Source organism: Panulirus ornatus, chromosome 32 (genome assembly GCF_036320965.1).
Source record: "Panulirus ornatus isolate Po-2019 chromosome 32, ASM3632096v1, whole genome shotgun sequence".
Lineage (NCBI taxonomy): Eukaryota > Metazoa > Arthropoda > Malacostraca > Decapoda > Palinuridae > Panulirus > Panulirus ornatus.
Window position 1 is genome coordinate 6,202,542 of NC_092255.1, and position 18,265 is coordinate 6,220,806.

Below are 18,265 nucleotides of genomic sequence, written 5' to 3' on the forward strand. Positions count from 1 at the left end.
GGATATGATAAGTAAAAGGCACTGAAGATATAAATAAAAAAAACACACCCGGAAAAAAAACAGTAAATAGCGCACAAAAGTAAGGAAAAACACCAAAAGCGAAGCAAATTAAAAATATGATAAAAGGGAGTGTGAGTTACAATCTAAATGGAATATATGTAAAGAAAAATATAGAAAAATTTACAGTTGAGGAAACACAGAAAAAACACAAGCTATCCAATCCGCCAATTCTGGACAGGAGGAACGCGGCACTGACCAACCCGGTCCTGGGTTGAGAAGGTCAGAGAGAATCAGACGAGCCCAACCTGACCTCATCTCCACATCCGGACAATAAAGGTGTCACATGGCCGAACTTAGTGTGTTTAGTGATGGACTTTCTATATTCCTACCTCGTTTGATATTGTTCTACCTCAACTGTAAGTTTTTCTATATTGCTGTTTCCATATCATGTATTCAGACTGTAACTTATACAACCCTTTATGATATTATTAATTTGTTTCGCTTTCAATGTTTTCCCTTACTTTTATATGCTATGTATTTTGTTTTTTCCGAGTGTGTTTTCTTATATATCTTATTTGCATTTTACGTACCATGTTCTGGTTTTGTGACGCAGTTTTTTCTCATACTTATAGATTCTGATGATGTTAATATGAAGACGAAAACTTGATTGAAAAAAAGAAATGAATAACTTTGGACAACTGGTGTTGATATACTGAGAAAATCAGAGAACATAAGAGAGAATATTAATAACTCTAGATATGCCGTCGTATTCAGTCGTAAGGAGAGAGAGAGAGAGAGAGAGAGAGAGAGAGAGAGAGAGAGAGAGAGAGAGAGAGAGAGAGAGAGAGAGAGAGAGATGAGAAAAAAAACAACAAAAAGCCTTAGCAACCCAAATTATGATAAAGATCCCATATTGGATTTCACGACTTATGTCAAACAGCAACACAGACCATCACATCAACTGGTAGGTGAGTGAGCTAAGACCACTGTGTCCTCTGTACCACAGGTGTTCTCCTGGATCGCTGTGTTCGTCCTCCCGCTCAACGCAGCCGTTAACCCGGTGCTCTACACTCTCTCGACGACCCCGGTAAGGATAAAGCTGGGTCATATGCGAGCCAGTGTCAGCAGTAGAAAGTGGAGATCAGCGTCCGCGATATCAGGTTAGCAGCTGCATGGCACATACAGTTGCTTTTACCGTGGGGTTAGTGTCACCAGTGTCATAGCAGCTGGCACTGCCTCTCCGTTACCTCACCAGGTCAGCGTCAGTAGCACCAGGGCACCAGGTACTGTCTCATCTTTACCTCACTAGGTCAGTGTCAGTAGTATCAAAGAAGCTGGCACTGCCTCGCCATTACCTCACCAGGTCAGTGTCGGTAGTATCAGGGTAGCAGGCACTGCCTCTCCATTACCTCACCAGGTCAGTGTCAGTAGTATCAGGGTAGCAGGCACTGCCTCTCCATTACCTCACCAGGTCAGTGTCAGCAGTATCATGTCAGTAGCCACAACTACCATGTATGTGGACGACCACCACCTAAAGGTGAACCACAACCTTCGTATCGGGATGGTTCATGATGAGGACACGGTAAGCTAACACTGTCACGTCCACCTTCGCCGCATCTCCCTTAGCCCTGAATGCTGTCTTTCCTTCCTCCCTGAACTGCAAATGGATTGCTGGCACTCGGTCCATCAACACACGCTCTCTATCTCACACATAGCAATGGACGATAGGGAGCTCACACGACTCTTTACACTCGGTTGTATATTTCCTTCACTTTAGATCACACAAATGTCTGGGAGTGTCGCTTAAGCAGTGTTTCTCCAGCCGCGGGAATGATACCACTGGTCGAGGAAGGCTGGCTGGCTCCCAGGAGAGACTTCTGGGCCATCATGAAGCGACGATGAGCCATCCCACTTCTACCACCGCTGCTCCTAAGCCATGCAACATCCACCGTGTCAGATCCAACCTCCCATTTGCACACACCATCGTCCTGGATCCTTCCTTGATCTTCCCACTGAAACCCAGCTGTCCAAGACTGTCTCTCCTATCAAGTTTCTAACGACTGTTTCTACCATCGTTTCTACATCATTGTGGCACAAAAAAACTGTATTGCACGACTGTAGTATAAAAACGCTGATGGCATGCCTTATAAACCAAGAGTTTTGTCAACTCTGAAGCTACTGTAATGCAAAAGGCAGCTGCTGCATGCCTCGTGAGTCATGTCTTCCAACTCTTGAGCCACCGAGCTCAAGTTATCTTATCATCCAGGCTTAGAAAACTTCCCCCTCCATTTCATCTAGGTACAACTTTTCGACTTATTAACCTCCTGCCTCGAAAGGTTTTTCTTCCCAGCCTTTACGCAAAGGATTTCAGTGTACACCACTAAGGTTGATGAAGGTCCGGTGGGAATGATCCTGGTGTAGTCAAGGCCAAACGTGAGGTCCTCGACCGTCATGACCGGAACTTTCCAAGAAACAATTTCTCCCGCCCTACATACGGTCCTTCTGCCTCCTTAACATATTTCAACCACAATCTTCTCTCTCTCTCTCTCTCTCTCTCTCTCTCTCTCTCTCTCTCTCTCTCTCTCTCTCTCTCTCTCTCTCTCTCTCTCTCTCTCTCACGACTGTGAAACACTACACTGTCAGGTTAGAAGAATTCAAAGATCATTTGCAGACCTGGATGCCTCCAGCTGTGCTGACTGTATAGCTGAGTTATCAGAGTTCAGATAGACTCTTACGTCTCTTCTTCTCTCAAATCTCTACACCTTCAGTCATGGTTAGATATTGCTTTCTTAGATGTCTACTGCCTCAGAAACAGAGTGTATCAAGCCATGAAACTTTTCCCGCCTCCCGAATCTCATTCTGCCTTCGTATCTGCTTGGAGTCTCTTTGCAAAGCTCCTCTTCGTGTAGTCAAGCATACCTCCGTCAAACAAAGAGTTCTATTCTGACTTCTTCCTACACAGAGAAATCTTTTCTGTCCCCAGCTAAAAGTATCTCCAACAACTTCTCTAGTTTAGCCCTACCTCCTCGCTCCTATTACCAAAGCCACTTTCTCCGGCACCTTGTTCTCCTCTGACTCTACTTTGGATAATTCCATAACTCGTCCCGCTCCCTTAATTCCACCCAACAAACCTATGCCATCTCCTATGAATTCCACTTACAAGATCGTTATAGCTCTCTCCCAGCTGCAAGTGAGGAAGGCATATATGGTCAGCGCGTCTTACCTCCTCCTGTCCAGAGGGGATGTGCTTCTGAACTCGTTCCGATTACTTGCCTGAAATCTTACACCTTCCCTCCCTCTTCGAACTGCCTCGGTGCAGCGCACATCCATACAAACGAAACTGTTCTAATCCCTCTTACGATCGCCCCACTCTCACTATCTCCAAAGTTTCTGAAGCTCTCCTTAACTCTCGCATTCTTAAACACTCAGAATCCTGTTTCATATTTTCATATTACAAATACCGTTTTCGAGGGCAAAAGGTCTTCTGGTCCTCCTTTTTTTCAAGGAGCTATGGTGAATCTTCCTGCGTGGCTCTATATATCTCCCAGTTATTTGACTTTGTGTGGCTAAGTCTTTGCTTCCAAGACTTGCTTTCTTTTTTGGCCTTTCTGCTTCTCTTTTCTCAAAGCCATAACTTCCTCTCTAGTCTGTCCATTATGGTAGTCGTTCATAGATAAGTCTCTCAGTCTTATTCTATCAATAGTGTTGACTCCAGGCGTTCCGACTCACCGCCTTGTTCTCTTCTCTACGTGAATGATATTCTTAGTCCTACCATTAATTCTGCTCAGTCCAACGCTACTGACACTACTTCAACTATTCCCTACCCATCTCACTCTAATACTCTTTCAGTCTCTCGCTCTGAACATGTCTCCTTTCTTAATTCAGTCCTATGGAGTATATCAGATTAGGAGCCGGTAACTTGGTCGAATTCAATAAAGCAAAGTAATATTCTCTCTTTATCCCTTTCTCAATTTCACTCGCTTCCACCAGTTAGACTTAAGTGCAATACAGTTCATCTTCGCCATAACATAAATATACTGAGCAGAGAGGGGGCGGATTCTATAGAGTATTATAGACAGGTTTCACTTATATTGATAAAGGTATCGATACCGTAAAATAAGAGCGGCAGTGAAGGAATTACCTTGATATTCGTTTATCTATTGCTGTCAAAGAAGAGAAATCGGGTTTTCTCCACTTTACGGATGAAGAGGTACTTCTGTGTTCGATTGACTGATTGAAGTACTATCCCACTTGCCTGGGTCACTCTGAGGCCTTCGAAATACTGAGTGCTTCCCACTCACGTCGTTGCCACTAGTAGTAGAGCTAGATGCAACGGAAGTCTCGTTCACAGTGTCGTAAAGGTAAGTCAACAAATGAAATCCACAAAAGATCACAGAATTTCGTGCTTCAAAGGGGAAAATGATCAGGTTCTTGGCCCTTCTCAAGGCTTCCCTCTTGGTGTCCGTCAAGGGGGAAAATGATCAGGTTCTTGGCCCTTCTCAAGGCTTCCCTCTTGGTGTCCCTCAAGGGGGAAAATAATTTGGTTCGTGGCCCTTCTCAAGGCTTCCCTCTTGGTGTCCCTCAAGGCACAACCTCAAACCTTCGCTGTTTCTTCACTCCATACAATGGCTATGGTAGGATGGTTGCCCAGCTTACGAAGCATCGTTTCATGAGTATGTATAGATGAACAGGATACCACAACCTTAAAGAATTACTATTCTATATCCATGCCAAATAACACTATTTTCATACACACAGATGATATTAGGTCAGACCTACACCTATGATTTCTCCTTCCCTTATCTATGGCCTGACTCTCTCAGCAGGACAGTGACGGTGAGGTGGGCGTTGCGACAGCAGCCTCAGCTTCTTATGTCTCCTTACGTCTTCCCACCTCCAGCAAGGGCTGGGATGGTGACCCCACAGGATACTGGTGGCTTCTTACGCCACCCATTTCGTACGATTATGTTACTGCTTCGTACACCACCCATTTCGTACGATTATCTTACTGCTTCGTACGCCACCCATTTCGTACTATTTTCTTACTGCTTCTAACGCCACCCATGTCGTACGATTATCTTACTGCTTCGTACGCCACCCATTTCGTACTATTTTCTTACTGCTTCGTACGACACCCATTTCGTACGATTATCTTACTGCTTCGTACGCCACCCATTTCGTACGATTATCTTACTCTCGGTGCAGCTGTTTGGTTCATACCCCGGCAGACTCCATTATGAAGATGAGGTGGCAAATCTGAGAAAAATGAAGCGTTTATATGGAAGAAACATGGATCATATCATGTTCTCCTCCTCGTCTCCCTTGGCCCAGTCTGTAACCAGCGGTAAAGTCCTTTGTAGACCCTATGGGATTTCATCCAAATTCATAAGCAGCTGAAACGAATTTGATTCCCAATTTATAGATAATGATAAACAAAGAATCTACGAAATTATTTTCTACTGTTCTTCAAGTCGCTGGAGAGGCAGCATTCAATAAGTCCTACTCCAATACAAAATGTCTCCCTCACAGTGAGGTAGTGAAGTATCAGGAGGCTGGTACTGGTAACTGTATCAGAAGACTGGTACTGGTAACTGTATCAGAAGACTGGTACTGGTAACTGTATCAGAAGGCTGGTACTGGTAACTGTATCAGAAGACTGGTACTGGTAACTGTATCAGAAGACTGGAACTGGTAACTGTATCAGAAGACTGGTACTGGTAACTGTATCAGAAGACTGGTACTGGTAACTGTATCAGAAGGCTGGTACTGGTAACTGTATCAGAAGACTGGTACTGGTAACTGTATCAGAAGACTGGTACTGGTAACTGTACCTGTAGAGTGAGAATATGATCGAAGGCATACTTCTTAACTACCCCCAGCTGCATGTACCGTCAGAGACAGGCAGGACCAAGCTGATGAAGAGTCTCAGTGAAGTCCAATGATGGCAGAGCAAACAATGGTGATTCTTTATGTAGTAACCGGCATAGCACAGGCACAACATACCCCTACCAAGGCCATCTCGAGTGCAAGGTAAACGATTAAAGGGAAAAGAGTGTGGAGATCCAATCAAAGCTCTGCAGGTGTTTATAGACCTTGCTTCTAAAGGAAGAAGGTCTTGTGAAGAGAGAATGACAAGTAGAGGAAGATAATTCCACGGCTTAGCTGTTCGAAGGAAGAAGGAGGAATTATAACGGCTAATCTTCGAGTGACCTGACTCCCCACAGAAACTGTGGGAAGCAGCAGGCAAACGTGTGGCACGGGTCCACACCTTCGGGGTGAGGAAGTCTGCAGACAACTTGAGGGGGGTGAAGACACATGTAGACAACTCACTACATCACTCGTCTTCCTGTGTGTAACTTGATCAAATACTGGAGTCCATTTACCTTCGATATTACCCATCTTCCTCTGCTCGAGGAGAGCTGTTAGCTGGCACACAGCAGGAGGAACTTGGTAGCTGGAAGTCTGGAAAGTGTTGAAGCTCCTTCACCACAAGACCCACACCCAAGATGTCTGGACGAGTTACGAGTCCAGGGACAATTGATTCCCCTATGATTCCTATACTTTCTAATAAAGATATTTTTGCATTGTTTCTTGCATTGTTTCATCTACCAAACTAAATGTTTCTGGCCACAGTTCACCGTGGTCTGGTCACCATGCACCGTGGTCTGGTCACCATGCACCGTGGTCTGGTCACCATGCACCGTGGTCTGGTCATCATGCACCGTGGTCTGGTCATCATGCACCGTGGTCTGGTCATCATGCACCGTGGTCTGGTCACCATGCACCGTGGTCTGGTCACCATGCACCGTGGTCTGGTCACCATGCACCGTGGTCTGGTCACCATGCACCGTGGTCTGGTCACCATGCACCGTGGTCTGGTCATCATGCACCGTGGTCTGGTCACCATGCACCGTGGCCTGGTCACCATGCACCATGGTCTGGTCATCATGTACCGTGGTCTCTGGTCACCATGTACCGTGGTCTGGTCACCATGCACCGTGGTCTGGTCACCATGTACCGTGGTCTGGTCACCATGCACCGTGGTCTGGTCACCATGCACCGTGGTCTGGTCACCATGCACCGTGGTCTGGTCACCATGTACCGTGGTAAATGCTGTTGTGTTACGTTCTGTCCACGTTCGTGTTATCCCCTAACACCTTCATGTAAGTACATACTTATGTAAGTACATAATTACAAGTACTTACGACAGGGAATCCCAAAAGGCAGGTGCTAACGCGTACCGCTCACCGCAGGGAAGTCCAGGATCACGAGGAACGTGTCACGTGTGTCACGTGTTGTCACGTGTTGTGTGTGTGTGAGATAGAAAAATGTTGTTTCTGGAGTGAAAGCCAGCAGCCCACACATGTCGGGAACGCAGAGAGAAAAATATGAGAGCAATTAGTGAAACGTGACAGCTACTGAAGTACTGGCTCACTGCAGACGAAGAGGTAACTCATATCTCGAATCTTTATCTCTTGTTCTCTCATAAGGTCAAAGTATCCAAGACTCAAGGATGGTTGAGTATGACCCATTTATCCCACCAGTCAAATTCGTCTTGTGCCTCGTTAGCTTACGTTTGTAGAGGCGCTGAGTTCACCTCGCTGACTCTCATGCTGAGCTACGTTGTTTATGTGTTGTCATGAATGCATTGCGTGATATTCTTTAGTAAAATTCAGACGACACATATGTACGAATACTCTTGTGTTTACCATATATCATACATAGGTAACCTACCATTGAATATATATATATATATATATATATATATATATATATATATATATATATATATATATATATATATATATATATATATATATATATATATATATATATATGATATTTGCCAGTTTTCACCACCAGCTTATGACACAAATGTTAAGTTCTGTCAGAGATAAGAAATGATGCAAATTGCTCATGGACCATTGTTAGAAAACATGCAGATGTCAAGTCTTTATAACCAGTCTGTAACACACAAGTTACCTTTCCTTTACTCGTCTACAACGAAAATACATACACTTTCATCATCACTACATAACATAATGATGTAGTAAACTTAAATAATTTTTTGTATAGCATGAAAAAGTAATTTTATTACAGTCTACAACCTACACGTCCATCAAGCCATTCCATTCTCCGACATCGCTCTGAGTACAAAATAACTCGCAGATAATGATAATAAAACGTTAATAAAACGTTATTAACTACAACATAATCAGTACTTACGTACCTCCCCAACACCACCTGCCTCTCCACATATTCTTCCCGGCTGCAAAACCTAACCAACATACCTGACGCAATTTCTGTAGAGATATGCGTATCCATCGTCCAGCTGGGCTCAACACGCACACCTAAGATCCCCGAGATGAACCACTCATAAACCAACTGCATCCTCTCAGTATCCTAAACCTACAACTCCAGTCAACCAGACTCCCCAACCCACTACCTCCAGCACATCAGCACTGCATACAAGGGCCATCTAAAGCATAATACTCGAACTGTCCTCTTACCACCTGTTCGCCCTGATAACACTTCACCTGGCCCACTCAACCCACTCAGCCACCGAAACACAGCCACCGAAAATACAGAAATTACAGGAAAGGCAGACTAACCAGTAGTTACACAGGACCTGAAATCATTGCTCAGATAGAAAAAAAAGGACGCATTAATTCTTGGAGGCATTCATTTTTCTCTAACTGTTGTCAACCATAATTACCTAATAGATGTACCTTGAACTTCCCTCACGAGTGTGAACCATAGTCCTCTTTCAAATGTACGCTGCAACTCCCCTGGATACATAGACCCATTTTTGCCTATAGACGTAAGTCATAGATCCTACACACATGTAGACAATAGCCTTTTGATAGACGTAGATCTTGGATCCCTTACAGACGTAGAACACAGTCCCCTTACAGACGCAAACCTCACCTCCCTCACAGACATATACCATAACTCCCTTTCTGATGCAAACCATCACTTCTTTACTGATGCTGATGATCTACATGTATAATGTAGATCATTGTCGTTTTACAGATAAAAACCAATGCGCCGTTGATGATGTCGCCCATTGTTCCTCCACAGATTCAAATCATATTCGTCCTTCAGAACTAGACCACACCCTTACTTCTCTTGCAAATGTATACCACAGTTTCCCCTCCAAACATGGACCACACCTGTTCCTCCCTTAAAAATGTATACCATAGTTTCCCCTCCAAACATGGACCACACCTGTTCCTCCCTTAAAAATGTATACCATAGTTTCCCTCCAAACATGGACCACACCTGCACTTCCCTTAAAAGAGTATACCACAGTTCCCTTCCCTTAAAAGAGTATACCACAGTTCCCTTCCTTAAAAGACCACACTACAGTTCCCCTACAATCATAGATCACACTACGGTTCCCCTACAAACATAGACCACACTCATACCAACCTCAAAAAGTGTACTACAGATTCCGTAAAATCATAGACCCCATCTTCCTTACGGATCGAAACCTTATAGCTTTGCTGCTGACGCAAACAATAACACGGTTGCATAGACCATATCTACCACGTTGCATGGACTGTAGCTACTTTGTCAATATAGACAATAGTTCTCTTGGAAATATAGACAATAGTTCTCTTGGAAATATAGACGATAGTTTCCTTGTAAGGATAGACGACAGGGCCTTTGTAAGATAACAGACGACACCATAATATGATTTGCTACGTCCTGTATACTACATCTTGTATACTACACTGACATGCCTGCCATTGTCACTGATTTGAAGATTCGTTCTTCTTGCCAAATCCCAAATTTTCGTCACAGATGCAGCCACCAAGTTGGTATTCGCTTGTGGCTGCGACCTGCTTCGAATTCGGGACGAAAACATGTCATCTGCCGTTATTTCTGTTGTCCGGGACGAAAACATGTCACCTGCCGTTATTTCTGTTGTCTGGGACGATTACATGTCATCTGCCGTTATTTCTGTTGTCCGGGACGAAACCATGTCATCTGCCGTTATTTCTGTTGCCCGGGACGAAAACATGTTATCTGCCGTTATTTCTGTTGTCCTCACTTTGTTCTCCCCTGCGATCTATAATTCTCTTTCCTTTTTTTCTGGGAATTTTTGTAACGAACAAACCTGAAGGTTATCCTGGGAGTCTAAAATTCTCGTGGATATAGCCAATGTCACTTATCAAATATTCAGTCCATACGTGGCAATAGCACCAATACCAGTGTTGTATACAAAACACGTTGTAAGTCGTAGTAAATTATATCATGGAGAGTCAGGACGAGGCTTGATCAAAGAATTAGAAGAATAGAAAAAGGGATATAAGATATCATAGAAAATCTGATGTGATTGTCGTGCACTTGGACGAAGAATCTCACCTCCCAAGGTGGAAAAATGCACAAATGGTAGAGAGGGGCCTTAACAAGAGGGTAAGGAAGGCCTTAGAAGCTGCATACATACTTGCAGAAGATTCCATCAACTCAAGAGCTGGTAGCGTCATCTACGTGGAAGAGAGGGACGAGGACGAGAGAGGGACGAGGCCAAGAAAGGGACGAGGACAGGAGAGGGACGAGGACAAGAAAGGGACGAGGACAAGAGAGGGACGAGGACATGAGAGCCAGCCCACTAATCAACAGAAGGGAGAATTTTTCAAGAACATGGCTGACGGTTGATCTTTACTCCTAACTCGTCCGCTGAGGAAGCAATTGTGTCGAAACGTATGGATTAAACTCCACACACACACACACACACACACACACACACACACACACACACACGAATATAGTGCATATGAACACGTACTTTCATAGAACACATAATGCCCTCCAACAGCAGGGATTCGAACCGAGGATACCCTTCGTCTCACATCCATGAGCAACGGGGTCTAGACCGGTGAAATGCCATCAGGCTCACATTACTAGTAATCGAATAGTCATTTCCCTATTAGGAACGATCATAGCTGAGCGGTTAGCGTTCCCAACTACTACGTAAAAAGTCCGGCTTTCGAATCCTTGCTGTGTGTGTGTATATATATATATATATATAATATATATATATATATATATATATATATATATATATATATATATATATATATATATATATATATATATATTTATATCTTACCCTTTCATTACTTACTCGATCAAACTATCTTGCACCATACAATGTCCTCAAACATTTCATTTTCAACACATCCATCCTCCTCCGCACAACCCTATCTATAGTATGCCTCACCACCATATAATAATGTTAGAACTACTATTCCTTCAAACATACCCATTTTTGCCCTCCGAGACAACTTTCGCTCTTTTCACACATTCCTCATCGCTCCCAGAATCTCTGCCCCCTCCCACACCCTACTACTTATTTCCACTTACGTGGTTCCATTCGCTGCCAAGTCTACTCCCTGATATCTAAAACACTTTACTTCCTCCAATTTTTCTCCATTCAAACTTACATTCCAACTAACTTGTCTCTCAACCTTGCTGAACCTAATAACCTTACTTTTGTTCACATATACTCTCAACTTTCTCCTTTCACACACTCTTCCAAAATCAGTCACCAACTTTTGCAGTTTCCCACTCGAACCAGCCACCAGTGCTGTATCATCGGCAAACAACTGACTCACTTCCCATGGCCTCTCATCCCAACAGACTACATATTCGCCCTCTCTCCAAGACTTGTATTTACCTCCCTCACCACCCCATCCATTAAATCAAATAACTATAATGACATCACACACCAGTCCTGCAGACTGACCTTCACTGGAAACCATCCACTCTCCTCTCTTCCTACTCGTACACAAGCATTACACCTTTGTTAAAAACTTCTCACTGCTTATAGCAGTTTATCTCCCACACCATATATTCTTAAGACTTTTCACAAAGCATCTCTATCAACCCTAGCATATGCCTTCTCCAGATCTATAAATGCCACATACAAAAATATCTGTTTTTCTCACACACATTCTTCAAAGCAAACACCTGGTCCACACATCCTCTACCACTTTTGAAACCACACTACTCCTCCCCAATTTGATGCTCTGTACATGCCTTCACCCTATCAATCAATGCCTTCCCAAACACTCTACCAGGTATACTCAACAAATCTATTCCGCTGTAGTTTCAACACTTACCTTTATCTCCTTTGCCTATGTACAATGGCATTCCGCCAATCCTCAGACACTTCACCATGATCCATACATTCATTGAATATCCTTACCATTGAATATCCAACAACATAGTCATCCCCCCCCCTCCCTTTTCTTAATAAATTCAATTGCAATACCATCATGCCTGCCGCCTTGCCGCATTTCATCTTTTCCAAGGCTTTCAACACCCCTTCTCTCTTCACCAAACCATTCTCCATAACTCTCACTTCGCATACCACCCCAACAAAAAAAACAAAACTACATCTGCCACTCTTTCATCAAACACATTTGACAATCCTTCAAAGTACTCACTCCAAAGGAATATATGACGACAGATAGAAAGATGTAAGATAGATATTGCGTATAATTGTGAGCCTCATCTTCACGGCATAATCAAGTAGACATATAAGTTTACCTGTGTGTTTATGGTATTCATGAAGAGTTTGATTGCCATTATAAGTGAGACACAGTTCATATAAGGAAAGGACTCCCGTGGTGTATCGGTTAGCGTTCTTGACCAGAACACATTCACGGTCTGCCCAGGGTCTAGCGCACAGGTTCGAATCCTAGTTACAACAGTCGGCACACAGTCTACCCAGATGTTCATCCACCCATAGGGGTTCGTGCCGTCTCAGCTAACATAAAAAAAGAGAAAAATATGTATAACTTATCATAACAAATACTTATAAATGAATTATGTTATCTTTACTGGTATACATATATGACACATCCATTTTCTATTTCAGTATATATATGCAGGTTATCATCAGATGTAAATATAAACATAATGCACGCGAAACTTATCATTATTCTATGTTAATATGATAAATGATATGATTAAAAAGCGACATATAATGTTTGTATTACAAGTGTACACTTGTAATACATATGTAATACATATGTAAGATATATATATGCGATATATATATCCGTATGCAGTACGTTCTCTCATGAAGACTGTGTTCTGTACGCCCAGCAGCTAGCTCCCTGGCGTCGTCGATCAAGACCCGCACAACGACAGTGGACGTGAGGAACCTGGGTCACGCCAGCGACAGTGAGGCTCGCAACCCCAGCATCAAGTTGGCCGTGTGTGCGCACACCCACGCCGCCACAGCTCCATGTTCACGCAAGGGCGTCCACCACGTCCAAACCCCTGACGTGGGCAGGAATAAACCCATCGTTGGCTCGGGAGCTCCCTCGCCGTTGGGTGAAGATGAAGAGAGCCACACGATGGTGTGTCCGCAAGACTCCTCAGCTCCGACGGTGGCCCAGGAACCCTGGGCGAAGGAGATGGTCACCCTTGGGGACGCTAATGCGACGCAACCCACGACAGACAACGCCTGTGGGGAAGTCAATGGCAGGGGAAGTGAGTCGACTTATCTCTAGCATCAGAAACCTGATTGATTAGTGTAAGACCCCGCGTGCTGGTGTGTACCTGCCAACAGTACACAGCACATTTCTCACTGCCATTATACGTATATATACACACACACACACACACACACACACACACATATATATATATATATATATATATATATATATATATATATATATATATATATATATATATATATATATATTATTTTGCTTTGTCGCTGTCTCCCGCGTTTGCGAGGTAGCGCAAGGAAACAGACGAAAGAAATGGCCCAACCCACCCCCATACACATGTATATACATACACGTCCACACACGCAAATATACATACCCATACATCTCAATGTACACATATATATACACACACAGACACATACATATATACACATGCACACAATTCACACTGTCTGCCTTTATTCATATATTTATATATATATATATATATATGTGTGTGTGTGTGTGTGTGTGTGTGTGTGTGTGCGTGTGTGTGTGTGTGTGTGTGTGTGTTTGTGTGTTTGAATCTGTGCATCTCAATCAGTGTTTTATGGGTATGATGTGTTTCACTGAGCAGAGAAAAAAACTCACATGTGCATTGAGAATGTATGCATGACTTGATATGAATGTGTGATTATGCACACTCAGTAAAACATTAATCATAAAGACTAACCATTTTAAATTGATACATAACACAAGATAATAGTACCAAATGATACAGGGTTAAGCATTAGTCTTAATGATCAATAATGATATGAATGTTCGTTCATACATTCACATTCCAAACAACACTTGTGTTTCATGGTAGACTCACTGGTGTCTCCTTGTAGTCGTATCCGACAACTTTCAGGTTGTAGATGTGTTACCCAATCTATAACTGTAGTTGTATCATACAATCTGTACCTGTAGACGTCTTCCAGGACAGGTGCCTGTGGCACGTACCCTACAAGTTCCTCTCCTCTGAGCATATCACACGTCATAGCATCATCTATAGTCTACCATATTCAACAAGTCTCTGCTCTTTTTTTTTTTTCCTCTCGGTTCAAGTAATAGGATCAGGATGATCGTCACTTTGACGTAGGTTCTCCCTAAATCTAGGTATCACTTCAGTCTATGTTCTTGTTGTGGAGTACCTAATGAGGGGGCGGAGGATATAGGATCAGATACCAATTGAGGCGGGGCGGATATAGGATCAGATACCAATTGAGGCGGGGCGGATATAGGATCAGATACCAATCAGACGATGTGGAAAATTTCTCTTGTCCAAAGTCCTTATTTTTAACCGCTCGAGTGCTGGAAGGCCGCCTCTGGCTGCATTACTGCCACACTCTCACTCGTGTCTACGTTATATTCCTGCAGGTCGTTTCTCATTTGGAAATTCCAGCGTGTGTTTAAGGTATTCAGTCTTTGTGCTGCGTTCTAGCTTCATAAGATGAGGAAAACAGCCCAGAGCTTCGGCTACGTAGAACTCTAACCTACAGAGAAATACATGAGAGTGATAGACAACGACAGAAGGCCCATTGGCCCATTAACAGCTGATACGTTTATAGATTTTAATCTATTGTTATTTCTAGTCTATCTATTTTCTAATCGAATTGGACATACCCTAGAATTAAGGAATCGAAGGATGAAATGTCTATTTCTGATATCTAACCAAGATTCAAAGATTCCTGTCATATAATTCTTTTTCCAGTACGGTTATCATAAACTCAGATTCTATTTCGTATACTGTGTGAATTAGCTTAGGATATTACATGACTGACACCTATTTCTAGAACAACTAATAGAGGGGGAGAGGTCTTTTCAATACAAGCTGCGTTTCTAATCACCAAAAGGCACGTACAGACTCACTGAAGAGCTTGGCAAAATGCACAACACCCTGTCTGTTCATCGCAAGCCATCCAATGTAAACATATCAGGCTCAGTGTGAAAACAATGCCACAAGTTTACACCCTCAACTCCCCAGTGTAAACAAAGGCTCACTCATATATCATTAAGCCAGAACATCACCTTTAAGACTGCGTTCGTTTCCCGGTACTCCTGAAATCATTGTATTCTTTCTCGTCTCTGAAATAACGAAGAACTGAATGATATTTCTCCAAGAGCTCTTGCGATATTATCTGGAGTACTTCGTTTGTACCTGCAGTGTGAACACGAGGAAACGCTTCTTCCTCTACAGTGTTCGTTAAATCATCTACCCTGGCGCGTAGAAAGCCAAAATGCCTAAAAGAAGGAAAGATTCCCGGTGTAAAACTCTTCAGCTAACCTCGAATAATAGTCATCGACCAACCTAACCTCGTTTTCTCTGACCTCGACATATCCAAAGCCTAAAAGTGGATTTTTTTTTTTTGGTCGGCACTGGTAACAAAGGTAAACGTTTGATGGGCTTTACACATTGCCGCACTATATGAAATAGTGGGTTTACCTGACAGGAACAAATGTTTGCACATTGCCGCACTATCTGGAATGATGGGTTTACCTGACGGGAACAAATGATTGCACATTGCCGCACTATCTGGAATGATGGGTTTTCCTGAAGGGAAGAAATGGATTAGTTTGAGGTTCTTCAGCATCCCAGGACTGTTCTCTGACGTCGACTGCTCACTCCCCGGGACTACCAGCAAGCCGGCCTCAACGATTTCCAGAAGAACATCATACTTGTATGACCTGGCGTGAACTGTATGGCCTCAGACGTTTCGACCACCATTTAATTCCTCAGTCAGGCGTCCTACCATGTTCTCCTCAGTCTCCATCATGTTCCCTCAGCTGAAGTGACATTCATCCTTCCTCTTTTTACATCTCAGCAGCCCTTCTCAGTACTACGTTTTGAAACTCGACTAAAACTCTTGAAACAAGAAAAAATCTTCTAGAAATGACAGAGGTAAAACACATTAAAGAAAATAGAAAAAAAAGGTATTTATCCTGTCAGTGTTCCAGGGCCTAAAGCCAGACACCGAATCTCACTCATCAACAGAGTTTAGGTACATGGTCCATAAGACCACTGGACCTGTGGACCATGGAACCAGAGTCTCTTCAACTAATATGCCGTAGCTCATATATTATTTTGGGACCATTTAAGACCAGTGTATGAGGACTAAGTAGACATATACTAAAGCAAATCTCACCATTACGCCAACAATGTTCACTTATGTTATCCCAGCAACACCATAAGTTGGTTATAGCTTTGTGATTTTATGTCCATATTGACGAAAAATGTAACAATTATGAAGACATTTTTTTATATTGTATGTACCGTGGCACTGTTGAAGGTGTTGCTGAAGTATGTTAATAAGTATTTCTTACATCCTGATCACCTGTATCAGTTCTTTCAAATAAATACATTAAACTATGTTACAGTTTCATGTCATAAAACCCTGATATAATCTAGAAAGAGAAAAGATTCTTTGTCTACGAGAGTTAAGAGTCGTAACGACCCGTAACTGATGGTTCGCAGGGAAGGCAATTTGCCCAGGGATTGGTGTGGTGTTGCCAGCTTGGAGTTCACCAACCAGGTGTCGCTATAAGACAGTTTCTCGTTAAGATATCTTAAGTGACGGGTTTATCTAAAAGTCGTCCGTCGGGTGAGTGTTTCTACCTGAGATCCCAGCAGGACCAGATGGTGGGTTAACAGGACGACCACTTCTAGTGTTCACTAACTGTGTAAACACGACGACAAGGACCACAGAGGAGGGTTAAAGGTACCCTGTTCTACCATAGTGTGAAGGTATCCTGTTCTACCATAGTGTAAAGGTACCCTGTTTACTGTAATCTGCTAAAGGCATTCGATCGTCCATATTCATCCATCCCAAAATTTTATATACAAATCAGCTGACTACATACCATAATGGTAGCGTCAACTAAGATTTAATTCAGTATTTATACACAGAAATTATGATTCACAAGAGGTCGTGTCTCAAGAGAGCAAGACTAATACAACGTGTGTTAACTTAGTTTGGATTGTAGAGTGTGTTTGGATCACTACCAAATCCAGGTGAAGGATTGCGGTCTGTCAGTCATGGGATGTCCACACACACACACACACACACACACACTGTATTCTTTGCTTCTCTCCATACCGGAAAATTTCCCTCACTAGCGCGTCAGTGAACATACTACAATGGGGAGTAATGTACTAACGTTTCTCATCTTTATAACATGGATACTGAAAACATCATATTTTATATTTCCTTCGTCTTTTGTATAAGATTCGATGACCAGAATGGAACACCACATTCTAATTGAGGTCTGAGTAAGACACTGTAGAAAGTGTGTGTGTGTTCTATCAATCATTTTTATATATTTCTTTGACCATGTAACTCTAAAGGTTTAGTTTGCTTTTGGTATGCACATAGGGACTGCAATGATGATCACTCCAACGTCTTTAACTTGTCTTCTACTGCTGATGATGGCTTACCAGACATTCTATTTCAGTAACTAATATATTTCTTTTTTTCCTCTCTCCTTCGACATGCGTTACTTTCTATTTGTTTACACACTAAAGTCCCTTGTCTAAGTCACTGGCTACTTCAGCAGTTTGTCCAAAATCCCTTCTAGATCCTTTGGCAGTCTACCATATTGCTTTTTTTTCTCTCCTGATCTCGCGTTACCTGTAGATTTCTAACCTCCCTCAGGAGTCTTGTCTCCAGACGCTAAACGGGGATGATGAAAAGCGTGAACCATTTGACTGACCTATGAGGCGTCTCGTAAGTCATGGTAAACGTGTGGGATGATTTTCTCGCGCCTTTTTT

The 18,265-nt window shown here is 42.8% G+C and overlaps 1 protein-coding gene across 1 annotated transcript in view; it reads left to right on the forward strand.

The window, feature by feature from the left end:
* LOC139759015 (G-protein coupled receptor GRL101-like) overlaps window positions 1-16,867 on the forward strand; it is a 100,183-nt gene extending 83,316 nt beyond the window's left edge. Inside the window, exons 24-25 of the mRNA XM_071680902.1 lie at window positions 1,007-1,160; window positions 13,123-16,867. Of these exons, the coding sequence (XP_071537003.1) occupies window positions 1,007-1,160; window positions 13,123-13,532 (564 nt within the window). The 3' untranslated portion in view covers window positions 13,533-16,867. The remainder of the gene's footprint in view (window positions 1-1,006; window positions 1,161-13,122) is intronic.
* The last annotated feature ends 1,398 nt before the right edge of the window (window positions 16,868-18,265 follow it).